Below are 27,352 nucleotides of genomic sequence, written 5' to 3' on the forward strand. Positions count from 1 at the left end.
ATACGTTTCGATGATCTTTACCAAACACTGCGGCTCCCACAATAATGAATAAAACCATACGAGCATGTAATGCCCTGTATGCGTCACGTGGTTTGTGGCACATTCATTAGGAAATAGGTGGCTCCCGTGGCTTCATCTCATATCTATCGATAATGGAAGAATGGTGGCTTTAATGTGTGAAGTTTGGCCAGGCCCACACAGGGAGGAGCGTTTTGAAAGTCGCAGGTAGAGAGAGAGAGAGAGAGAGAGAGAGAGAGAGAGAGAGAGAGAGAGAGAGAGAGAGAGAGAGAGAGAGAGAGAGAGAGAGAGAGAGAGAGAGAGAGAGAGAGAGAGAGAGAGCAGAGAGAGAGAGAGAGAGAGAGAGAGGCGGTCAAATTGATCTTCAGCTTCTTTTTTTTCCTGTCTACGTGGGTCAGTTAATAAGGCGCACTCGGAGGCAAACAGAAGAGCGCGATAGGGATAGCAAAATTCTTTAGTCAGGCGCGTGGAAAGCAGCATACACATTTCTCCACACGAGGAAGAGGCAAGCCGACTCATACACGGAAGGGAAGTGAGTTGAAAGACTCGAAGAAACAAAACAAAACAAAAAAGTTGAGTGCGCGGGTTGTTTTTTTTAGTTGATAGTAAGTAGGGGGGGAAAGCAGGGTTTAAATTAAGGAATCCACAGTGGGAAAAAGATGCCGCGGGTAGTACCGGACCAGAGGAGCAAGTTTGAGAATGAGGAGTTTTTCCGCAAGTTGAGCAGGGAGTGTGAGGTGAGCGTGCACGGCGGTAATAAACACACATGCACACACAACTGGCTGCCTGGCTCATATAGTCATTTAGTCGGATGCTGTACAGATACAGTTAATTACTGCCTGAAGTTGAGGGAAAAAAACACACATTTATCATGTGTGATTTAACCCTATTAAAAAAGTGTTTAATAACCAATAAGTGCAATTCAATTGTATTTATTTGAGCCTTACATACACACTTATGAAAGCTGCTCCAAACAGATGATTTGCCTGCATCTTTGTTCTTTTGGAACCAAAGCGTGGTAGTTTTAAATAAAAATTCCCGTGGCTTTTCCTGAAAACGAATGTCAGTGTTGAATTGACTTCCTGCGTGTTAAATGTGTACGTCGTCGCCGGGCTTCTCAAGATTCCTATATGTTTTGTTTCAGATTAAATACACTGGCTTTAGGGACAGACCACATGAGGAGAGACAAGCCCGCTTCCAGAACGCCTGCAGAGATGGACGGTCAGAAATAGTAAGTAGTAGCACGAAACTAAACACACAGTCAAACATTCTTTGTTTTTCTTCGTGTTTTTATTGAATGTATTGGTAAATAATAAAGAAAGAAAGAAAATAAAAATCGAACTATTCTGAGAATAAATGCGGAATGTTGCACCAGGAAGTAGACTGTAACTGTCAATCGTGTCATCAGGTTTGACTTCCTGCAATAGTATTTACCCAACAATCATGAGTACACACACACCCAAACATCAACACGTGATCACCCAGACAGATTACGGTTGCATCACACCGTCTGGGCGAGCATTTTCATTTTAATTGTCCTAATTATAAGTACTTTGTCATGTCTCAGTAAACAGGGAAAAGAACCAGTTGTTTGATGGATACAAATATTAGAGCAACATTTTTTAATCAGATTAATCACATCTTAGAATTTTGATTAATCACAATTAATTGCTTAACAAAAAAGGCTTTTTTATCAATATTTTTTCCTGCCAAATTTGAAGAGCACCAGGTTATGTGTTCATTCTTTTTGACATTTAATGTTATGAGGACGTCTTCATCGTCAACATTTTTTGATCCACTGCACGCACTCATCCTCCTCTTTTTCTAATCAGTTAATTACTTGCATGATTTAAAATGGGAAAAAAATGACCCCAATATTTTGACATGAACAAATATTCTAAATGTGTTACACAAACATTTATTAAATGCTTTTACTTAAATGCATGTAAATATGTTTATTGCTCAAACACAACCTGTGGTACCTTAAACGTAGCCATCCGCTGTCATGCTAAAGGATAATCTATGGTCAAAAAAATTCATGATTAATGCGCAAATTTTTTGTGATTAATTAATAAGTTAACGCTTTAACTTTGACAGCACTAAAAAATATATAAAATATTCTTACAGAGCTTCAAATAGATTTTGCTTATCAGGAATTATTTAGATTTTTCTCCCATTTGAATTTATGTTGTACCAGTTTTATAGGGGATGAGATGATTACTACATTTGAGGTTTTCTTGATGTAAAAGTGAACAATCTGCAAACATGGGCACTTTCACAACAAAACCAACGATACAAAATGTCATTGTTAAATCTCAGATATGAGTCTGTTGAATATCAAAACAACATCTGCAATACGCCCTCTTTGCTCATTCAAAATTGTAAACAACAGGAACCAAAAGAAATTTGTGCAAGATCACATGAAATTACATTAAAATGACAACAATGTATGTATTTAAATAGGAGCAGTAGTAAAAATGTGTACATGGTGACACCCCCGAGTAATGTGCATAGTTGTACTGTATTGTTGATTATGGAGTGGAGGGAGTGGAGGCGGGCAGTATTCGGGGTGTTTTTGTTATGACTAAGTAGGCAAGGGGGTGCCTGAAGAAATTGGAATTGTCAATGACCTGCCAAGGTGGCAAAAACATGTTCTCTTCTTTTGTTAATTTAAAGTCTGCAATGATTCGTGATTGACATATTTGCATATGTTTATGTTTTTAATTGCATGATCAACTGTGATTGGTTGGTGTTGATTTTTTAGATACAGTCTGGTCTGATAAATTAGTGCTTCTTCTCCTGCATAAAGAAAGTTCATCTTTTTCAGCCAATCAGCCAGCACAACTGCAATGCTTCTCTAAACAACCAGTTTTAGCCACGTCGTAACAAATGCGTGCTTCCTCTGTCTTCGCTTGCTTGTTGGAAGAAGCTTGAAAAGAACTGCCACTGCCAAAAGCAGCAAATATATTAAAATTTTGAAATAGTAACTAAAATAGTTTGAAACTGTATCGCTATCAATCAGTAAATTAATAAAAACGTTTCATCCCTAAGTGAAATCATGTGGTTCATTTCATGAAGACAAACTAGGCTGACAAATTTGAGCTCTATGTCTGCAAACAACAACGCTTCTTCTGAAAACATAAAAAGTGGGCTTTAATAGTTTTTTAACTTTAGAACACACTCACACAGTCATTGTGTTATGCCTCTAGATTTATTGAGCCAAATCTGTTCAAGTCACGTCCAATGATGTCCTCCAAAAATATTGTGGAATTTGGCCAAAAAAAACACGATGTCATTCCATCTGTATTTTTACATGTCCCGGTCTCAGCAGGGCGTGAGGGAGCCCGTCTAGTTTTACCATCTTTCCTCGTCCACGGATGCGTCAGACAGTCTGTCCTCACTGTATTTATAAGCTCCTTCATGACTGTGAGAATTGACAACCGTGGCAACCGTGGCATCATGTCGCTGATTTACTGTATCTGTATCTACAGACCTCCTGCTATTTTCACAGTCAGTGTGAACAACTAGCGGACCTCAGCCGGACTCCAAGGCTTCTTTTTATAGACAAGTCTAACCGACGGGAAACACATCACCAACGCGATGATCAATTAATAGTCAGCACACACTTTATAAATACAAGTTGGTTGATTTTCTCTGTGCAGGACTCGGGTCTGTTTGTTAATATATGCAGCAGTTGTCCCCAACCACTTTGGACCGGGCCGCAGCGGGCTGCACAGTTAAAAGAATAATAAACATACTTTACTTCCAGTTTATTAATTATCCAAGACTATGAAATATTTTAGTTATTTGTGAACTTTATATTTGTTCTGCTGTGCAGGAGGACACTGTTAATATAATTACATAAAAATATCAAAATGTGGCTTCTCGTTTATTGTTACAGTAGCTATATCTACAAAACACCCACGTTTTTGTGTTGCTCGTATCATTCATAACAAATTGGTTCGTGGCGGAAAAAAGGTTGGGGACCACTGATATACAGTATATTGTAACATCATACCAATTTAATCACTGTCCTCCTGTGAACAAGACAGTAGCAATTGAGACATCTAAAACTTTTATCTAATATGTAGTTTGCACAGTTTGCATATAGTCCAGTTAAAGCCGATGCTTTTGAAGAACACAAATTGGCCATTTATTTAGGTACACTTGCGCAACCTAATTCAGTGTTAATTTCGGCACGAAATTTTAATGTAGCTTGCTATAGTCCTTTTAATTAAGGTTTTAGCCATAATTTATTGAGGGGTGTTAGAAAAAAATTGATTCGACAATATATCGCGATATTACAGCGCGCAATTCTCGAATCGATTCGATATGCGGCCGAATTGATTTTTAAACATCAATTTTTTTAATGGGAATATTCAGCAAAACGTCTCACTTAGGGTTAGGATTCACACATTAAGCATTTAAGAATGTTATATTAATGGAACATTAAGCCTTAATATTTTATTTCAGTGCTGTTCAAACACAGACTGCAACCTGTTTGTTAAATGCAGTGGCTCAGTTATAAGACTGAATTTTCAGATAAATAAATACATTGTCATACAAATCTTACAGTATAAATGTACAAGTTTACTGATTAGCATTTTCTAAATTTGAGTTTTAAAAATGTTTTCGCAATAATCAATTTATAGATTCGTATCGGGATTAATCGGTATCAAATCAAATCGTGACCTGTGAATCGTGATACGAATCGAATCGCCAGGTACTAGGCAATTCACACCCCTATCTGATTGTATGTTAGTTTGAATCCAATTTTAGTCGGCGAAAAATAACGAGCAATTTTAGTCGACTAAATTGTCAATTTAGTTGCCGTTTTCCTTCAGCATACATTTCCATTTTTATACAGAAAATGATAACACACCTATTTGTAACTTTAACACGCAAGACACATTGAACACAACGGTGTTTTGATTCAACTTTGTTTCAATGAAACATGTTGAACTGACAATAATATGCCGTCTTGAAACTTAGTTTTCACCTAAATAAAAAAAAAGTGCATAATTGCCTGATATTAATCTTACAGCTGCACAATGAATGTAAACATGTTTGAACATTAAATAAGTGCAGTGAACAGTTTCTGTGTGGTTAATCTTCTTTTGATTGGATTTTGGTCACCGTGTTTTCGTTTTCGTTTGTCATTGACAAAACTGTTGGTCAATTTAGTTAGCGTCATCGTCTCAATGAATGGCTTCTATTTTAGTTTTCATTTAATTTCCGTCTGGAAAAAAAAATTGTGATGAAAAATTTGACGAAAAATTTTCTTCAACAAAATTATAACATTGTCGGAGAGGTCAGTCTTTGTTTGCGGTTGTGTTAGTCTTACAAAAAAAAAAGTAATTATAAAATAAGTATATTGCATCACATCAGCGTTTAAAAACAATGCAAAATATACAGTAAATGTAAGAAAAAGAAAATGATACGGATGCATCGTGTCTAATACTCAGCAGTATGAATGCAAATCCTACAGATCATACAGCTTGAATGTGATGAGAAATCTTGACGTTCGCGATAGATGGGACAATAATTCAAAGTAAGTTAACCTCAGTGAGCTCATTATGACAACTATTGACTTTCATGCTGTGCCGGGCTCCGGTCTTGCCATCTCAGTTCCGTTTCCCTTCCCCTTTCTGTTGAACTACTCTTTCGTCCTCCTTCCTGCCATTGCACGTTCCCTCCATTTTTCTTTCTCATCTTTCACTGTGTTCCTCCTTCGACGCCCTCCTTCTTTGTCTGTCTTTCCCTCCCTCTCTTTCCTCTCTCCTTCCCTCCTTTTCTCTGGAGCAGCAAATTACTGTCAGATGGTTGTAATCCGATACATCAAATAGGGCAGGAATTAGGACTTGGGTGTTTTAAAAAAAAAATGCGTATGTGTCTGTGCATGTGTGTGCTGGCGTGAGAGACACACACACACACACAATCGTTGCATCTTTATTTTATTTTTGAATGTTTTCATGACTTATGCCTTTACTCTTGCATTCTGACTTTCTCTCCGCCTCCTCTCAAATATGACACAGTACATAATTCATACGCATCCAGCTCAAATCCATCCTAAATGCCCTTAGTATTGATTTGTCTCAGACACACACACAGACAACAGACACGCACACACAGATGCATAAAAATGGAAATTTCTTCCTTAATGTTCCGCCTGTACAAATCGTTGCTCTCCGACAGGGCAGTGCATTAAATCGATTTTTCATCTCATTTGTTTTTCAGCGTGTGTGTAAGAAAGCATGTGCAAGTGTTGTCTGTCCAAAGCTAAAGCCATTTAACAGAGGTCAAATACTTGCAAAATTAGTTTAATTCATTTTAATATCGGAAAAGGGAAAATAATCACTTTAGTGAGCTCCACCTTAAAAGCTTGGACAATTTGGTTTAAGGAATGTAATGTTAGAACGCAAAAATCTGGGTTTTGTTTTTTTTTTACTTGAAGAAAAATTATTCTGCACTCATTGCTGCTATTTAGCGTTTGATTTAATTATCCTTGACTATTGAGGAAATTAACAATAATTTAACATGTACCTACCAATCCATACATTAAAACATGCCGCAATTCTGCCCATGTAATAAAGTGTCTTTTTCTTGGCAGACTTGATCAAACTCTCAGGGTTGTCATAATGTTGAAAGTCTCTAATACCAGTCCATTCATACTCCCTCTCCACAGGCCTTTGTAGCAACAGGAACCAACCTCTCCCTCCAGTTCTTTCCAGCCAACCTGCATGGAGATCAGAGGCAGGTTCCTACCAGGGAGTATGTTGACTTTGAGAGAGAGACAGGAAAGGTAGGGCTCATACACAAACCAATATAAGCACACTCTCTCATTTGTTTGTCACAAACATGGAAGGACTGAATACAAATGATTACTCGGTGTAAGATATATATTTTTTATGATTATCTTGGAGGGTGAGCTTTTGTTTCTGCAGCATGTTTAATCTGCAATATAGAGCATGTGCAAATATTTGTTTCGATAATTTTATCCCTTCCTGTGCACTTTAAAAACAGCTTGGTGGGGGGGGTGTTTGAAGTGGGTAATTTAACCAAGAATGTGAATGTACAGTGCCATGAAAAAGTATATCTCCTCTTCTCAAATTCCCATTTTTTTTGCAGTTTAATATTTAAGATCATCAAATAAATATAAATATCCAGGGTTGGCGCTGCTTGCATTACTTGATGGCTAATTGCACATTGTAGTGGTAGAAATGGGCAAAGTTCTTATGAATAAAAGTGGCAACTGCGCCAAATCACCACAGATGAAAGAAATGAGAGCACGTATATACTGTGCCGCGGCGGTGGGTCAGGCTGTAGAGACGGCTGTTCGATCCCCGCTCTCCCCACGTCATGTGTTGTTGTGTCCTTGGGCAAGGCACTTCACACACATTGCCTCCAGTGCTACTCACTATGGAAGGTGCGAATGTTTGGTGGTGGTCGGAGGGGCCGTAGGCGCACACTGGCAGCCAGGCTTCCGTCAGCCTACCCCAGGGCAGCTGTGGCTACTTAAGTAGCTTACCGCCACAAAGTGTGGATGTGTAAGTGCATGAATAATGTCTCCATTGCATTGTAAAGCGTTTTTGAGTATCTGATGAGATAGAAAAACGCTATATAAATCCGATGCATTATTATTATTAACAACAACAAAAATTGGGACAATTGAGAGGAGGGTGAACAAGTTTCCTAAAATACCTCAGTAATTCTGCACTAAACTGATCTCCTTCCAAAATATTTAATGTATTTACAAAAAAAAAAAAAAAAGTTTTTTTACAGGTTATTTAATGTTTAGGATATTTTTTTTAAACATTTATTGGAGTATGATTTTCATTCAATATTCTCAATACATCCAAATGTAATCATTACTTAAGTGCACTTTTATTTTCCTACATTCAAGTACAGTACAGTGCTGTTTGAACTGTGCATAATGTTGCAGTGGCCGAGCTACAATAATAAATGCAAGTGTATTTTAGGAATAAGACCTCTACTACCTCGTTTTTAAGAACACTATGTTATTGTATTAAAATGCTGATCCAAATGGTGGAACTTTTTTTGTCTGTATTACCCTATATTTTGCACATGAAATGTTATTAATACACACAGTAACGTTTTGTCATGATTACTGCATTATTACATTCAACTGCAACTGAAGAATTTTTTTATCTAAAATCGTTCTGAATCAATAATCGATTCTGCAGCACTCTGCTCATTTTTCTTTGATTATTTACATTGTAAAGTTCACCTCGTTATTTCAGTGCCTCATAGAAAAGAGTTAATGTTGAACGACACTGTAATTTTCCATTCTGAGCGGTACTTTGAAAGCCTCAGTGACGTGTTTTTTGTGTGTGTATGTGCATTCGTTTGAGCTATTTAAATATATCTTTGCTTTGGTTGCCTTTGTCTGATACATCACAATTTAACATTAAAGTGGGGAAATTATGCACACACAAAAAAATAATTCAAGAAGAGGGCAAATCCTTTTTAACAGCACTGTATTTGAACAAAATGGCGTATGATGTCGATAAATTTACGTGTAAGTGTTTGGGTGTGAGCTGTGGCTGACAACAGCTTCTGCGAGTGTTTTAATTATCTTCCAGCATCCAATAAACCAGTGGTCTTCAACCCCGGTCCTCGAGTACTCCTATCCAGCCTGTTTTCCATGTCTCCCCCAACTAACACAGCTGAGGATCGTTATCAGGCTTCATGCAGAGCTTGCTGAAAAGCTGATCATTTGAAACACCTTGTGTTGGCTGAGGGAGACATGGAAAACAGGCTGCATTGGGGTACTCGAGGACCGCGGTTGAGAACCACACCGCAATAAACGGCTGAAAAGTGCATAACTGCGACAATGGCTTGAACAATGAACCAAGTTAACCAGTAGTTAACATACTGGAGAAATGAGTATTCATTTCATTTTCTTAGACATGTGTTGATAATCATTTAAAAGTTCCTGTCCCGTGTGAAACAAAGCCACTCCTTCAGAGCAATGTCCCACAAGTATGTACCTCATTCAAGCCAGCCCTAATTGAAGAGTGTTTCGCTTCTGAGGCGCAATTCTCATAGAAGGTGCTCATGATGTTTACGGAAGACAGGCGCACGGAGTTCTTAATATTACTTTAAAAACATCTCCCTCCCCTCATCGGGCGGGTCGGGCATTTGGTGTTGTGTGTGCGCGCGCTTGTAACTCGTGTTATGGTGGTGAACGACAACGTGCGCCGAAGGTCGCTCGTTTGCTCGTTGCCCCGGGCAACGGCCATTTCTCATGCACCGATATGGAATGTGCATTGAACGGCGGCATATTGGCTCCATGACTGAATCGCTTTGTGCTTAAAAAGTAGAGTTGGGAGTCTTTGACTGTCTCACGATTTGATTCCGATTTTTGGGCTTTTGATTCGATTCAGAATCGATTATTGATTCAGAACAATTTTAGATTAAAAATTATTTGATTGACAATGATTTCTGCTTCAATTTATAGATATGCAAAGAATTGTCATGATCTCCTCCAATCTGACTCGCTAATGCTAATTAGCGGGCTACTCGTGGCACTTTTATCACTCAAAAAAACGACTATTCATACAAAACGCTTCAGGAATGTATACAGAGCATCTTAACATCCTACATTGCAAAAAAAAAACTTTTATTGGAATAACTTAATCATGACTTTTTGCTTCTACAACTTAACAGTGTATCAGAATGAGCAGAACCACACTGCTCCTAAGTGGCCAAATCGCATACAACATGAACAGTGCTCCCAATAAAGGCACACACAAACAAGGGCAAGACAGCATAAAATAATTGAAATAAAATCGATTTGGGGACATTAAAAATAGATTCAGAATCGTACTAAATGAGAATTTTTTGGCACGCTCCTATTAAAAAGACTTGTTATCCCCTCTGGAGGCAGCTTCGACACGAAAGCGAGTGGCCTCGTACTTCCTACTTATTTTCCTCCGTGCTGGGCAGGGGTCACATGACTACGGGGAATGCGCAAAAAGTGTTTCCATTACACTTTTGCGAAATACTTCTATTTCGACACGTCTCAAAAACCACCTCATGAGAGCGTAAAAACATTTGGGCGATATTTGAGTGTTTTTTTTTTCTTTTCAAAAATCACGTGTTTCCATTACCAGCTTGCTTTTGCGGACTAGCCTTTTGCGCAATACAAAGTCCAAAAAGATTTGAGTGTCAGGATGAAAGCAGGATGATGTAATCTTGTTTGACTCAGTTCCACCATCACCTGCAATTCTTGTGCCAATCAATTAATAGAAGTCTCAGAGGTGGAATCACTGCTAAGCTCCCGTTCATGAGGATGATCGGGTTCAGTCGAAATCAGAGACAAAGTTAAATAACCTAAAGAGGCCACCAGGCAGCATTAGCGCACACAGCAGATCAACCCTGCTGCTGTGATTGTTAATTGTCTCCCTTGGCACCTCGCCTAAACTCACCGATCGTGTGTGTTTGTGTGTGTGTGTCAGAAGGCCCCTCCACGGACACTGGCCAGCTGAAATGCATGCTGGCTGGCAGCTCATTAAAAATGCAGTCTGTAGAATCGATGGACCTCCTTGCCCCAGAGCTGACGGACTAATCTCAATTATTTAACACTCGTGCACTGACGGTTTGCAACTGAGTGTTGTGTTGATGAGTGTTGCAGTGTGTAATTGGGTGTGTGAGAGAGAATGTGAGAGGGAAGGTCGCTGCGCGCAGTGTATTTTGGGGCCGCGCGTGTGTGCGTGCGCGTTAGGAAGATGATAGCGCCTTCTTTGTTACCTTAACTGTGCTCACAGATCTATGAAGTTTTAATGAGGCCAGGAATATCAACACAAAGCAGTTGCACAGTTGTTTTGCAAGAGCAAAGTCAAATACAGATGCACATGATCTGACCACCATAATAAACATGATATAAAGTTCTGATATTTTATTCGAGTTTTGCCGAAATGTAAACGCATGAATATTAGGGTTGCCCTTAGGCCTACTATTGTTTTGAACACTTTTGTTGTAGATCATTTTTTCATAAACATATGGAGGAGGCCTAGTAGCACACTTTGTAGTCTTCCACGACCATATAACTTTTTTTTAATCCTCTTTTGACTTTAGTAAATGCTCTCAGTTTGTTTGTGAAGCTTAGGCATGAGCCTCATGGAGGTGAGGTTATGTTTTTGAAATAGTTTCCGTGTTATCGTCAAAAATTCAGAACTATTTCTGTTTAACATTTTTTCTACTTTTGTTAACAAGAGAATGAAAACCTATATTTTTTATTGTACATTTACAACAGATATACAATTCGTGATTCATTGTGAGTTAACTATTGAAATCATGCAATTAATTACAATTACAAATTTTAATCGCCTGACCCCCCAAATTTTTAATAATCTTTAAGTCACGTCAGGCGATTACAATTTTTAATTGTAATTAATCGGATGACTTCAATAGTTAACTCCCGATTAATCACACATTTTATATCTGTATTTAAAAAAAAAATCTAGGTTTTCATACTCTTGTTAACAAAAGTGGGAAAAAAATGTTAAACTAATAGAAATATTTCAAATGAATTTTTGACGTCTATGGCCGTCAATGGCAGTGAATGAGTTAATCTCTCTGACACAATCACACGCAGACACAGTGAGTTGACATTGACATTGTACGCGACAGGAGAAGGCGTTGCTGCTTAAGACGAATCACTCAATGAAAGGCCTTGGTGTCAGATAAGAAATGTTTTGAACAGAAGCTGTGCCAAGGGCTCTTCATCAGTCAGTGACATCATCAAAGTCTCCCCGCTAATTGCTTCCTTCTGTTCCCGCTGCTCTCAGACGCTCCCAGTTAGCAAAGGCTAGCGTACCGCAAAACACATGCACATGCTCACATGCCATCTAGGTTTCATATTTCCTACTTTAGGCCTCAGATCAATGGCCACGCCCATTCCCACAATGCACTGCACCCCACTCAGACTACATCCTCTGTTTATTGTAAATCCTCGCTGTGTGGACTGTATCTGTCTACACGTAGAGGTCAAGAAAAATGATGTGTGTTATCAGAGAGATTCACAAACAACTGACAGTGACACAAGGCTCAATGCAGTGAGAGGTCAGGCTGGTGTGACATCCAGCATGTGTGTGTCAGCTGCATTCCTCTGTTGTATGTCCTTCTCTTCCAGTAACTGAGGGAGGAGTGAAATGTGCGAGACAGTTTACCTGCATTGTCAATGCAGTCAGACGTTAGTAGCATTTGGTTGGTATGTCTCTAATTTGGGGGGATTTGGAGCACAAGAAAAGAATATAGTCACAACATACTCATATTTGACATTGGGATGTTTGATCACACTTGTGTTTATACGAAGCCGATACCAAGTACAGATACCACTAGTACTAGTACAATTTTTTTTTTAATGACATTATTTTAAAGAAAGATCAATATGTGCCAATATAGCATTTTTCCTTAAAATGGCATGGAATTAATGGTAATTTTTTATTCTTCTAATGCACATTTTGGATTGTTGCAATTCACAACAAATTATTTTTTTCTTCACATGTTTCCACTTGTCAGGTTTCATTTGTGTGACTGCTGGTCTTGCACGAGGTTTGGTCAAATGTCAATGAACCGTAATGTGAAACAGAAATATTTCGACCAAAATCTGGTGCTGGTGCGGTTCACAGCTTTATTGCAAAGGCTATATTTCACAAGGCAGGAACTTAATCAAGCAATGGGTATCAGGCACAGTATATGGATAGAAACTAAACTGATAAAACTATTTTAGCTCAAGATGTTTTATTGTATTTTGGGGCAGAAAACAACACAATACCTGCTGGCACTAGAAGGGAAATGGATTAGAATGAATTTGACCCATCAGGTCACTTCATATCCAAACTTCAGTAAAACTCGATTTGCTGTCTGTGTGCATTTGCATGACATTTGTATGTCTGTGAAAGCCATAGGAACAAGCAGCAGTTGATTCATACAAAGAGGAACTTGCATGTCTACAGGCCCACAATGGAAAAACAAACTGCCGGTCTCCCATTATGACATTTATGAAAAACATATTGCAAATGTCAGTGTTTTCTTTCAGAGCAAGAAACATGTTGGGATTAAGGTATAGTGTGTGTTCAGTAGGGGTTGATCATAGGATTTCTGAAATGTAGAAGTTTGACAAAAGATGGTGTAGGTTAGGGCTGTGCAATTAATCAAAATGTAATTACAATTTCGATAATTACCCTCTGCGATTACAAAAACGATTATTAATAATAGGGCTGAAACGAGTCCTCATCATTTCCGCCTCGGATACCCGCTGAGATAATCGTAGTCAAGCTAACGGCAATGTGCATGGAAGTGCACGGGGCTAACGCTGAGAGAAACTGACGACGTGCTCGTCTATTCAGAGTTTGTGAACAACGGCGATATAAGTGCCCCAAACTGTTGTGACACGTCAGTAAGTCCTCAAGTCATGTTACACTCCAGTTAAGAGCATTAAGACATAATTATGCTGACATTGTATTGAACGGCGCCTGTTGCCAGCTTTTAGCGGCGACTGCTAACTAACAGAGAGCTACCAGCACCAAGCAGCAAGCTAGCCGCGCTAGCTAGCAGCGGTAAAGTGCTCCAGCCGCCTGATTACTTTCCAAAGGCGGAAAAACTACAGCCCGTAGACAGCTGGGGTAGGCTCCAGCACGCCCGCGACCTTCGAGAGGATTAGCAGTTCAGAAAATTGATTGATGGACTGCGCATACTTTGATGCTAATCACTTATTATCAAACCAGGCTTACTCAAATGTGCTATTTATATAGTTGACAAAATCGCGATTGTGGGTCTGTTGTCACTTTAGTTCCATTGACCAAAATCTATGGGGAGAGATTTGTCTAAAATCTCACTGTTTCAGAGGAAAATTGTTTGCTGACAAGCACAGTTTAAGTAAAAAAAAGAAAAAAAGGGGGGGGGGGAGTTGATTTTCTAAAAATGAAAACCAGTTGGTTGTTAGTTATTTCATGCAAATGTGTTTTTTGTCTTCTGTATTAATAATTGTTCTTTAACCAAGAAAGTATATACAAGTATTGGTTTTTTTCTATCCAAATACCCGATTATTCGCTAGAATTTTCAGTAGGATATCCGAATAATATTAATTTTAAGTTGTTTTGAGGCACGCCTACACGGGTTCCTTCACCACACACCCCTGTCAAAACTAGCTTGCACCCCACAAGCCATACTGTACACGCTGCACCCCAACTCCAAATTTTTGCTAACATAAATAATATATATTATTATAAATTCTGTTTGGTCCCAAAAAAATGTACATAATTATAGTGTTTCAATTAATTTTATTTGTTAAGAAAATTGATTGGATGGATGTGTTAATATTTTCAAATGTTTAAACATTTTCTTGTTTTGAACAAAAAAATAATAATTTTGAATAATCGTGATTTCAATTAGTACCAAAATAATCATGATTATTATTTTTTCCATGATCGAGCATCCCTAGTGTAGGTTCATAGTACAATGTCTAATGTCGTACTGTATATCTGGCTCCTTACATCCATCCATTTTCTTAACCGCTTGTCCTCACAAGGGTCGCGGGGGGCGCTGGAGCCAATCCTAGCTGGCTTCGGGCAATAGGCGGGGTACACCCCGAACTGGTTGCCAGCCAATCGCAGGGCTCCTTGCATTTATACAAAAATTAATTATTTGAATAATCAGTTATGCTTATTATTTCTAATGAAAGAACACGTATTCCGCCTGAGTAGCTATTGCTGAGACAATGTGGAACAATGCGTGTTAGTCTATGTATCTACAGTACGAGTATTCTATTTCAGTCTGCTCTGTGGTTTGTAACGAGGTTTGCCCCTAACATGCGTTCTCTCCACCTGCTGCTGTCACCCCTGTCACACACTCCAACACGAATGAACAGACAACACCCCTCATATTGTCTCTTCCCCGAGAAATTGATTGTGCCAAGTCAGATGGGGGGGGGGGGGGGGGGGGGTCCATGAGATACTGATCATAAAATTAAGTTTTCAACTCATTTCAGTTGATGGAACTTTAACAAGCTTAACTTTAACTTGAAAACGAAAGTTTTGTTTATATAGAAACGGCCCCAGCATCAGATCCTCACGATCAGTGATTTATCCCCCAAACATTGCAAATGACGTGACATCAGCACAGTGTTGGTGTCATGTTCATGTAGCTTGGCTGTGAAAGGATAGCAGTGTGTGCGTGAGTGTGTGTCTTTGTGTGTGAATCAGGGATGAGTAATGAGACAAACACGTGGGTCATTTTCTTTCATGTGCTGGCAGGGGTGGTGTCAGTGGAAAAGAGAAAAAGAAAGGAAAAAGAAGAGTTTGAGCAATGTGGGGCTCACGTTGATCAATTGAAACAGGACATTGATTTGAATTGATGTCACTCAACAAGACAGAATAGCAACAACGAACAAACTAATCTACAAGATTGTGTGATTAGAGTGTGTCCGTGTGCTGGGGGTACATACTGTCTCTCCTCAAACAAAGATGCCTGTTGTGTTATCCCCGCTCGTGGGTGTTGTTTCGTGTCTTATGGGGCAGTTGATAGATGCTGACTGGATGGTTGGCACGAGGCCGAATGAGAGATGCGATGCCAACTCTTCCCTTCTACATCTGTGTCACACGCTGTCCGCCAACACTCATTGTCGCACACAGATTTACGTACCCGCATTTGGAAGCATTTGCTGTAAATTTGAAAAATAGAACAGTGACCGTGATGGTAGTTTAATGACATGAACAAGTTAAATGAAAACGTAAAATTCTCCAGATTAAATTACATTTTTGGGCATATAGTGGGTATGATCATTTAGACACATTTTGGCAATGGGAGTTTTTGTTTATGTTGTTGTTGTTGTTAGTCATAATCATGCCTTTATGGAAATGACTTGGTGTATTGGGACCTGGGGTCCATGTCACGAAGCATGTTCAACAAACACAGAGACTAACACCTGAACTGTGAATTAACATGCTGCGTTGTCGGTTCCAGGACAGCTGATTTGAGGTAGTTATATCAACGCAGAGTTGTTTCACCTGGCGTTGCTACTACGCTAAAAAGACCACATCAATGGAGCCCCGATTCGGCGAATCACCACGGCAACTGGGAAGCGCAATGCGCGGCGCCGACCTCTGCTTCCGTGTTTTTGTTTTTTGTTTTACCCCTCTCAACTGAAAATCTTAATGCGATCATACAGCAAATTTGAACATGTATTTAGAAAAAAAGTGCAACACCGCAGCGGCTCCCCATAGAGGAAGGCGACGTGGGAGAACGTTGCTGCTCGGGTGTCGGGTCAATGCGTACATTTAAATGTAGTCCTTTGCAATCACAATAAGATTACAGGGGAAACCTGTTGAATAGTAACTCATTAATTCATTTCATTTAGGTGCAATCCTGCGGCGGAGAATATAAACTGCGATGTGCGCATGACTACGGCTGGTAATGTTGCAAATGTAAGGACAGATCAAGTTGTGTTTGTAGATGATGGACTGTGATGTGAAACGGTACCGCTCAAAAAGATAAATGTCCGGAAATGCTAGCATATCTATGCGTGGTCTGATAACAATCTCCAATTGGGTCATTGTCAAAAGGACATGCCATGTTCGTGACAAAAGACTTTACGCTATAGACTATAGGCGTATTTACGCAAAAACTGGCCGCAGCGGACTTTATGAATGAGGAAATGTGGCTGAAAGGAGGCGGGGACAGAAAAAAAACTCGATTTTTATTTATTATTATTTTATTTTACTGCAAATGACCAGGTTTGGTTCATGAAACATGTTACTACGGTAACTGACCGGGAGCTTAAATTACCTATTTTTATGACACTGGTTTCAATTACTTTTCTGAAACAGAAAATGCAAAGTTTCTCACATTTCAGGGTTTCTTGACCCAAGGTTCTCACTAAACCTGCTTTGTGAAATAGACCCCAGGGCTGCGCAAAATTCAGAATTTCAGAATTCACTTCAATTCGATGGATAAGTTTGAATTCATACAGGGTGTTGAATTGAATTTGAATTACAGGAAGTGAAATTTAATTCAATGCAATTCAAAGAAACTCATTGTCATTACATATCAGTGAAAATTAGATGTGTGCTCTAAATAAAATGGCCAAAATGTTTAGGCAGCTATTTAAAGATGGAGATAAAGCAAAGGATTCTGGGAAACGCAGTGCTGTTCAACTAAGACAAAGGTTGTTGTTGTTGTTTTTTTACAATTTCATTGATTGGTTTTATCTGGCTTTTAATATTAATAAAAAGCAATTACATTTCATGGAATTTCAATTCTACTTCCTGCAATTCAAATTTGAATTGCAATTCTGCTTCCTGGTTTGCCACCTCAATTCAAATTCAAATTCAAGAATTGAATTGGAATTTAGGGGTCATTCTCAATTCAAATGAAGAATTTGGGTTGAAGGTGAGCTAATGAGGCAATATGGCAGAATGGTGATTGACTTCACTTCACAGTGAATAAATGTGGGTGCAAATCTCTATTGGAACATCTCTATGTGGGGTTTGCATGGTGTCCTCATGCTTGCATCGTCCCCCCAATAAATTCCCTGTAGGCGTGAATGTGAGTTTAATTAAATTCGTTTTAATTTTATTTTCCTGCAATTGACTCACCCAGATTTATCTGGAATGGTCCTGTTAGGATGTGGTATATAAAATGAATGGAATGATAGGAGCATAAGTCTCGACTTGTTGGCATACAAATGCAATATTACATACCATAACTGTGATGTGAGCTTATGGATCCGTTTTTAGCATCAACGCTTTGTAAGAACAATATGAAAGCTTCAAATTAATTTGTTGTAATTAGAAGTTTAAAAAGAGAACATCATGTCTGTCATTGCCACAGCGACCCAGGCCTAGACTACCGTTTAGGGATTACTGTATAATATTGATGAACCAGTCTGGACACCTCATGTTTTGCTCGCACTAATGCAGCATCGATGCATCTGCTCACATTGTTGTTGTGAGTTGTGTGCAGTGCTTGTCAACATTGCTGCACATCGAAATAATCACCTTTTCTCCGGCACTTCAAATCTTTATCTTTGTCACTTCTTTAGCCTCTGAGTATGTTGTAATATGACAAATTCCAACAGTGTTCATGACATTAAAAAAGGTATTCATCTTAATTCAAATTATGAATCTGTGTTAAACTGCGAACCCCGCAGCATTAATCGTTTTCAAATGAAGACCAGGTACTCCTGAGGAGGAAGCATTTTTCGCCACATCTTGCTGTATTCCTTTTCCTGTGTGTGCGTGTGAGTATGTGTCAGCAAATGGATGTGGGGGTTGACATGGTTCTCAGAGGAAGTTTGTGGTCGGACCGTTTCTGCATATTTTCCCCTCATACAGACACACACACACACACGCAGACACACACATTTTTCCTTGTCAAGCAAAATGAAGATTTCTTTTTAAAGTACCATTCTGCTCCAACGATGTGGAAGCCGTCCCTCCCCTTCTGCTACTAATTTTTCTCCACTCTCCTTGTCTTATGCACAAACATGCACAAAATCTAACTGGAATAAACCCACAGCCTCTTGGGGTGCGGTCCCCCTACATCCTCTGTGCAGTGTGAGTAGCTGTGGTAAAAGAGGGCCCTGTATGCGTTTCTCCCAAAATAGCTTGAGTAAAATACTGGCGCATGGAGCTGCCCAATGTCTCAAAAAAAAAGGGAAAAAAAGCATGCATGTTATAAAAGAAGGGTTTTGATTTGTTGATTCATTATACTATATAAAACGGATTGAAGTAATTAAACAAAGAGAGTTTTTAGTAATAGCTGCTATAAAATCCTTACCATGTTCTATGTGTCAGTCCAATGACTCACACGGGGTTTTTGGGTGCTACTTGAAGGTCAAATGTCAAATCAGAATGGGGGGAATAAAAAAAAAAAAACCCATTGTGAATAAAAAATTTAGCATAACCTCTAGAATTTGGGGGCATGGATAGAAGAGTCACTGTTGATATATAGACCCTTTAAAAAAAATTGAATATCCTAAAAAAAAGAATAATTTCCATAATTCCATTCAGGAAGTCAAACTTTCATAGATTATAAATTTGTCGTCTTCTTTTTTATTTATTTAAGTGATTTAAAATATTAATTTGTTTATTTTTTTACATAATTTGGGCTTCCAGGTCATGGATGGATGGATGGTATTTTTAAAACGATATGATGATGGCCACCAGACCCAAAAACAAAGAGCCAAGCCAACTACTAAAGATTGACATGTCATTTTGAAAATACCATCCATCCATCCATCCTTTTTTTTCATGCATAACACTGAGAAGTAGACATGGTAATTTCTTGACAGTATTCCGATTTTTTGAAATCCTGTTTTCGTGGGTTTTATGACTGGAAGCCCAAATAATGCAAAAATAAACAAATAAATACTGAAATCAATTAAATTGTGGGTGCAGAATCTATAATCTGTGAAAGTTTGACTTTGGTTGAGATCAATATTCCCAGTATCCCTTAGAAAAACATTGATATAGAAAACGTAATAGAACAGAAAATAAGATATTTTGAGTGTCAATAATAATAATAATAATAATAATAATGCATTCAATGCAATTATGACATCCGCCACACGTGTCCAGAGTGCAGAATGTGTCTGCCTGCACCTCGATCAAATTCACAAAAATCACGTTCCACCTGACCTGTGCCACAACTTAGACCTGCTTTCAGCAGACATAAAGTTTAGACTACTTTCAGCCACCAAATTGTCAGACGTGCCGAGGGCATGTAATAATAAAAGAAAATGCCCTTGGTCCAGGGGAACGCCCAGCATGGCTCAGCACGGTCTGTCAAATTCCCAAACATGCTAAATGAGGCACGAAAATCAAGAAGCACTCACGTGTGAGCTGTCTACGAAAATAGGGCCCCATGTGTTACTAATATATGACTGGCTCATTCAGTCCGTCTATTGCATTAGGAAAATGTCGACATTGTTATTTTTTCGGTCTTTCTAAGCAGTCAGTCAGTTTCAAGCCATGATAAATAACCCATATCGTGTTCAGTCCGAATATGTTCTATTGATATTATAGTGAAAGGTATTTAAGGCTTCTGTTTTCCTCAGGTCCATTTAAAGGCTCCAATGATCTTGAATGGAGTATGTGTGATTTGGAGAGGTTGGATTGACCTGCAGAGGTTGGATGGGATGGGATTCCTGGAATATGATGATGAGAGGGCACAGGTAGGCCTACCACATCACATATTAAAGGTTAACTAAACTCACATACGACACATTATACCTTACTACTGTGTCTCACGTATGTTTTTTATAAAATAACTGGTTTGCAATTTGCTCTGAAGCTCTGCTTGTGTTTGTGCGTGAGCTTAGCATGAGGACGCTTTGGCTCAGGCAGCATTTGAGGAGGCTCGACGCAGGACCAGAGACTTTGAAGAGCGAGACCGATCACACAGAGAGGACCTAGAGGTGAAAGAGTGAAAGAGAGAAAATAAAAAAAATGCTTTGACAATGTAACTTCATTTGAAACAGTAACAGAACAAAACTTCGAACAAACAAACAAAAATAGATTTTTCACTGAATATGGCCTATTGTTTTTCTGCCGCACCTCGCTACAGTCTACAGACTTATTGGCTTTTGTCAGAAGCTACAACCATGCGAATTGCGGCCACTGATTGCATGCACACTTTTATTATTCCTAGTCTCTTGTTAGACTGCAAATTAAATAAATTAATTTGAAAACGAAATTAAAAGACATAATATATGATTGTGTCTCCCTTTTAATCTGAACATGCCACTACAAGCAAATTACAAGTGATTTTTTTTTGGGGGGGGGGGTCTGCTTTACAAGGGTAAATATTTGTTATTAATCAAGTTATACCATGACAAACTATTTGTAAAATAATTACCAGTAGTTATTTTCATGGTAGTATTATTTTTGCCTTATGTATTTAATTGCAATTATTAAAACAAAATGGATTTGTATTTTTTATTTGTACTTTTTGTTGCATTCTCCTGTTTGCATGATTGTGCTTTGGGACGTTTTAGGTTTGTTTGAGGTGTGCTAGTATTTATTTATTTTTTATTTTATTTATTTTTTATTTTATTTATTTTTTATTTTATTTATTTATTTATTTTATACTATTTTTGGGATCATGGGTTTAGTGCATGATCAGTTTGCCATAGAAGACTGATAGGGAACCCTGGTCCTCGAGAGTCGCTGTCCTGCCTGTTTTCCATGTCTCCTTCCATCAACACACCTGATTGATGAACAAGATCATTATCAGGCTTCTACAGCGCTTGCTAATTAGCTGATCAGTTGAGCCAGCTGTGTTTGAGGAAAGAGACATGGGAAACAGGCACGACGGTGGCTCTCGAGGGCCAGGGTTCCATATCCCTGCCGTAGATTACATTAAATGTTGATTAATGTATCTATTAAATACAGCAAATGTGTTTTGCAGAGTCGCTTTTTAGACAATAATCCTCAAGAAGGACCATAGGATTTTTTTTATTGACTATCTTGTATTGAGGTGAAAATAAAACTTTTTGTCGGTACGGTACAGGAATGTGAAGGGTCCTTTGACTGGGTTTACCATAAATGACAAAATACATCCCTGCTTATTAGTTGTTTGCCTTTGATACGCAAAGTACTTTGGGTTTCTGTTACTGAAAGTTCTGTCAAATGTCAACTCTCCATCCATCCTGCAGTAACTTGTAACCATCCCAAACGTCCTCATCATTTACTCAATGCAAGTTCACTTTACTATCAAGGCTTTGGTGAAATCCACGGAAAGGTGGCACCCGACAATTGAATCCTGAATTGTTTATTTTTTTAGGACCCTGTGGTTTCTAAAATCTGGGACTGATGACAGCCAGCCAGCCAGCCAGCAGAAAACAATAAGGTCTGTGTCCTTCATTTCTCACATTTCTCACACTGTCATGCACTAAACCACCATCTGTGCGTGTGTGCATACGCCCTTCTCCATTACTTTCTTTTTTTGTTTTTGTTAAATGGCTCTTGGCGTGCTTGGCGAAATGTGTGTGTATCAATGTGCATGCATTTAAATTCTATATGTAATATGGGCTGTGCTAAAGACAACGGCAACGCAAAACAATAACAAAATGCTGTATTTGCTTGTACAGGGGGGGGGGGGGTCAGGTGCTTTAAAGGACTTTAGACGGGCACAAACAACCATTCAAATACATTCACACTTAATGGACTATTATAGAGGCAAGCAATTAACTTAACATGAATGTTTTTGGATTACCACCCACCCCCCCCCCCACCCCCCCGAAAAAAAACACAGGAAGAACGTGTAAACTCCTCACAGGAAGTGCCTGAGCCAAGATTCAAACCAGGGATCACTTGACAACACCAACTTTCTGCCCCTAAAAGAGATATATCAGATTAAAATATGTATTAGAACTCATCAAAACATAACCGATGTGGCTTCCCGCGTTCATATAGAAACTTGAGAGGACAGAAAGGGATGCACTCAATAGACAAAGATCAGATGAGGAAAGTACAAAGAGAAAAAGTCAGGCGTTGTTTTGAATCTTGCTGATCTCCAATTTCTTCCCTGAGGCACAGTGAAGAAGAAAACTTGTGTCTCCCACTGAATTAATAGAATTGCCATTGCTTACCCCTGAAAGACCCTGAAGAAGACATAGAGAGGCCTTCTATCTGGTAGAGAAATTGTTTAGATGCGCATTTGGACTGGGAAATTAGCGGGTGTGTTACGTTCCCGTAATTTGCATAATGCTCTTGGATATCTTTTTGGAGCAGAATAATTGAGAGTTTGTTAGTTTTTTTCCCCAGTTGACTCATGTAACGTTTTTGTTGTTTGTCTGTTTTTACTTCATTGAAAACTGCAAAAATTCTTTTTTTCTGGGATCATTGGTTTACTTTTGAAAGCATCATCCATTTAATACAAAATTAGAAACATGTCAAAGTTTCTTAACTTAAACTTAATGTAAATTCAAATAAATCAATAAATAAATGTTTATATCCTAAGAGGCACTAGTTTACCACGACCCTGAACAGGACACAAAAACAGAATAGAAAATGGATGGATAGATCTTATTTATACATCCATTTTGGAAGAATTTTACTGGCTTACAGGTCCCTAAATGTTTACAATGCACACAGCTAATACATATTTTTAATATTCAGTTCAGTGTTTTTTCAATTATTCTTGAATGAATTGACTTTCTAAAACGTCCCACTGAAACAGAACTTAATTCAATCAATCAAACGCAGGGTTTTGTCGCTTAGTCAAGGTCAAAGGGTATCTGTAAAAATGATGGATGGATGCAATAGAATGATAAATACACATACATACACACACACGCATACACACAGCAGAAAGAGAATTTGGTGGTAAATGATCATCTGGGCCAGAAAGCATTAATATATCATTAGTATTGATCGACATCAGCCCCCCTCTTCGTCTCACGTTCATATTGCTCAAGTGGATGCACAAACTTGCAGACACAGCAAAGCTGCTGCACACACACACACACACACACACACACACTTCTCTTGTATTGAGCTGTGGTTAAGCGGCCAACACTGGCCTCGCTGGCTTCAATTTGCGTGTGGATCAATAGAGAAAGCTCTCCTGCCCATATGATTAGAGTGCTCCCTCCTGCAAAGAGAATCCCCGCACAGTGAAACAGCAAAAACAGTGAATATTTTTTTAAGGCTACTCACAAACACTAAATTCAGTCATAGACAAAGCGGATCGCACAGTCATTGTTTTGGAAGCAAAGCAGTCCATCTTCATCCACAGATGACAAGTTCAGATTCAGTCAATTTAGCTTGTACTGCATACATTGAAAATAAAATTAAAAATTAAAAAATAAACTGACTGATTTGATTTGACTCGACTTGCCTCTATCTCTGACAAGTGCTTTTCTTCACTGCTCGTTGAGCCAGTCAGGCTGGTAGGGGGTAAAATTGTATCATGACATATTGCACTATAAGCGTGTGACTGTGTGATATTTTGCTATTATGGCGAGTCACAAATGGCATTCCAGTTGAACTCGTGACCCCATTTACAATCTCTGTCTGCATTTCACTGTGCTACCTGCTTCACTCCTTGTGCCCAGTTTCTCACCTTGCCGCCCCCCTCCCACTCCAATTCTCTCAGCTATCACAAGTGTAAACAACACGTAACCACAAGTATTTTTTACAGCAGGAGCAGGCTGTGCCCCACACGTTGTCACAAAAGACTTAGAAAGTTATGTCAATCACGTGTGTGTGCGTGCGTGTTTATCAGTGCCAGATATCCTGCTAAGTGACAGCAAGTCAACCTTGTCAACGGCACAGAACTGCCTTTAAATAGCTCTTTTGTGGCCTCTAGCGGTACTTTATTGAACTGCTTCATTTTTTTTAACCAGTTGTACAAAACAAATGAAATATCTATGTATTTATGTGTATAAAAAAGTTTAAGTCATAGACATTTTAAATTACGGGTTTTCAAAGCTTTCTACTTAACACAATCATATGTAATTGAATAGTATCAGTAGATAAACTGGCTAACGTGTTTTGTGTTTTTCAATTTCTCAATTTTTTCTAATTGTTTGTATCAGTTGGTTAGGTTGTACATTTCAAGGCTTAGTCGTGTTAATCAATACACTGATTTAGCGTTTCTGTTCAAACATTTTGGTAGAAATGTGTTGTTAGAAATAATAAAATTTTGGTTTACGTGTAAAAAGAGAAATAGTGCCACATGCTTTTCTCAATATGCATGCAGAAAGAAACACTCAGTTTTTGTGACATATTATGATTTTTTTTATCTTGTACTTAATCTATATCCTCTCTCTACCTCCTTTCTTGCTATCCTTCACATCCTCCTTTCTGTCCTATTCTGTCAAATCATCATTCCCCCCTCTCTCCCTCTCCCCAGTCTAGACGACAGCAGGACCCCAGCCCTGGCTTAAACATGGCCAGTGCTGATGCAGAACACAAGATGTGCTGATGGAGATGACAAGTGGAGGAAAAACGAAGAGGACGAGACTCAGGCTGATTTTCTTTCACTTTCAATGCAATTCACTAAAAAGAAATGTGGAATTTTTCGAGTATATTTCAATATTTTTAAATGAAACTGTTATTTTATTTAGGCATTTGAATGTAGGAAATTAATTAAACTGTAAGGGAACCAATTGTAGATCAAAGTAATGATCACGACACAGAATGTGATTGATCACATTTAAATGTGAAAAATTTCTGAGTAAGCAAGAGTTGAAGGTCAGGTCATGCAAAATCTTACTTCTGCTTATTACAAAAAACAAAAGTATAATTTGGTCAAGAATAAATGTGTGAGAAGATGAGAGGCAAACGGAAGGATCATTGATTAGAAAATTAATCAGCAGCGATGATCACTGGACATCAACACGAAAAGAAAAAAACCTGCTGTGTTCTGAGACCAAAGTTTACCTTGCTGGATTGAAAGGGAGGTTGATGGGCGGGATTGATGCCAAAAGTATTGTTTTCTTATTGGTAACTGTTTCTCAAAAGAACACATTGACGAGATAATCATCCCAAAATGTTAAGTCAGGGGTTATGTAGCAACAAGTCATTAAATAAATGATGTGGGGGGAGGGGGGGGGGTCTCAAGAGGTCATCCAGATGCGATACAATCAGTCAAGTTCACATGGATTTTGTTTGCATGGAGCTAACAGAGGGATATCTATTTTGTTGACTGTTCTATGGGCAGTCTATTTATCATGTCGTTACAAGGTTCAAATGAGGAATAATTGGGTGAATCTAAATCACATGACACAAGTAATCGACACACCAAAATACTTTACAAAGTACAAAATCGAATAACTTTTTTTTAATACTTTAAATATATCCATTGGCCAGTCCCCCAGTTATTCCTCATTAAGGATTGTAAAAGTGTATATGCAGTAAAAGAAAACAATTTCCTGTTACAGCACGAGCGTAGTGAATTAATTACCATGTTGTTTCTGTGTGTGTGAAAGTCATGATGTTTACTTTTTATAATCTCACTCCTTTTCATATATTATTTTTGTTCATCTTTTATCTATGCTAGTGATTACAACAGTAGCTAGGGTTTTGTTTCTGTCAGGTTGGAATTTGAAATTTACAAAATAGCAAAATCCTTTTCTTTATTATTATTTTTCTCTGCATTTCATTGTTTTATCTGTTTTATTGTGTGCTGAATGTGGACCCAAAGTTCTGTTAGTAGGTCACATCAATGTTTTTAAAAGTTCAAACAAGTTATTTTTGTGCATTTCTATTTAACCAAAATCAGTTTGTTTCGTTCAGCGATCCCGCTTCATTGTAAAGAACAATCTATGGATCTTATTCACAGATACGTTTGTCCACTTCTCTCTTTGTAAATAAATCAAAATTAAATGAAAAGTTGACCTTGGCAGAGGTCTGCTTACTGACTCTTGTAGCTTTTTCACTGCTGTCAACTATTTGGAGTGCACTTGGCAATTTGCTAAGGAAAAACTCGGAGAGCAACTTCCGAAGGCTTCAAGGAAATTCTGGTCCACTATCCAATGGCTCAGGAATGGGAAGCAGTGCACCATGTGCAGAGTGCAGACCGCGACTTGTGACTTTTAGGGAGTGTACTTTGAGGACCTCCACGTCCCGTCGACACAACTTCCAACGAGGAGGCAAAACATGGGGACGCTGAGGTGGGCTTTCCTAGCTATGGAATTAAAGTTGCCAAGGTGAGTAAAAATCTCATGAGATAAATCCAGTTACAAATGTTTTGGGGCTGTCCTGGTTCATGCTCCTCTGCAACGTGGTTGCCATCAGGAACAATGCCTCTGAATTGAAAGACCAGGGTGGTGTGGTCATTTTTTTAAGAACCATTCGTTGGGTTCTACAGAAGAAGGTCCATTGGGAAGTCAGACATCAGATTCAGGGGGAGCAGTGTGAGTTTTCGTCGAGGCAGTGAAACAGTCGACCAGCTGCGTGGAAGTTCACCCAACCAATCTACATGTCATCGGTTGACTGTTGAGTAGAGGCACCTGCGACTAAAGCCAAACTGTGGTAATAGTTTTACTTTCTGGACCTGGATTTGCCACTCCTGACAAAGTTGGATTTGTTTCCGCCGGTGTGAGTTGTACTGCACAAAAGCTGTCCTTTGTCACCAACTCTGTTCAGAACATTTGTGCAGAATTCTTCAGTGCTTCCGGGTCACTGAACGGAGAGCGTGTCCACTTTTTGTAGATTCTCTTAGCTTCATCAAGAAATGCTTTTTCTGACACTAAAGAGGCAGCACCTCCAATCATTATCCTCAGTTGGAAAAGGGTAGACTGCCACTAGTTCAGGGATGATATCCTATCCAGTACCCACCAACTACTCCCAATTGATGA

General features: G+C 38.7%; 1 protein-coding gene across 1 annotated transcript; it reads left to right on the top strand.

Annotated features, from left to right (window-relative positions):
* Positions 1 to 346: 346 nt before the first annotated feature.
* cbfb (core-binding factor subunit beta) lies at positions 347 to 26,384 on the top strand. The gene is made up of 7 exons (XM_086073730.1): positions 347 to 755; positions 1,163 to 1,249; positions 6,704 to 6,820; positions 20,102 to 20,218; positions 20,366 to 20,461; positions 21,829 to 21,894; positions 24,904 to 26,384. The coding sequence occupies exons 1-6, from the start codon at positions 678 to 680 to the stop codon at positions 21,856 to 21,858; spliced, it is 525 nt and encodes a 174-aa protein (XP_085929856.1). The 5' UTR covers positions 347 to 677; the 3' UTR covers positions 21,859 to 21,894; positions 24,904 to 26,384.
* Positions 26,385 to 27,352: the final 968 nt, after the last annotated feature.

Source organism: Leptonotus elevatus, chromosome 4 (genome assembly GCF_054856555.1).
Source record: "Leptonotus elevatus isolate MCC_2025b chromosome 4, RoL_Lele_1.0, whole genome shotgun sequence".
Classification (NCBI taxonomy): domain Eukaryota; kingdom Metazoa; phylum Chordata; class Actinopteri; order Syngnathiformes; family Syngnathidae; genus Leptonotus; species Leptonotus elevatus.

What these genes read in the sequence shown, in the direction of transcription:
- cbfb (XM_086073730.1), top strand. Translation starts at nt 678, where the DNA reads ATGCCGCGGGTAGTACCGGACCAGAGGAGCAAGTTTGAGAATGAGGAG. An exon ending in ATGATGATGAGAGGGCACAG is followed by an intron (nt 20,219 to 20,365) that starts GTAGGCCTACCA and finishes GCGTGAGCTTAG; the next exon opens with CATGAGGACGCTTTGGCTCA. An exon ending in CACACAGAGAGGACCTAGAG is followed by an intron (nt 20,462 to 21,828) that starts GTGAAAGAGTGA and finishes TTATTTTTTTAG; the next exon opens with GACCCTGTGGTTTCTAAAAT.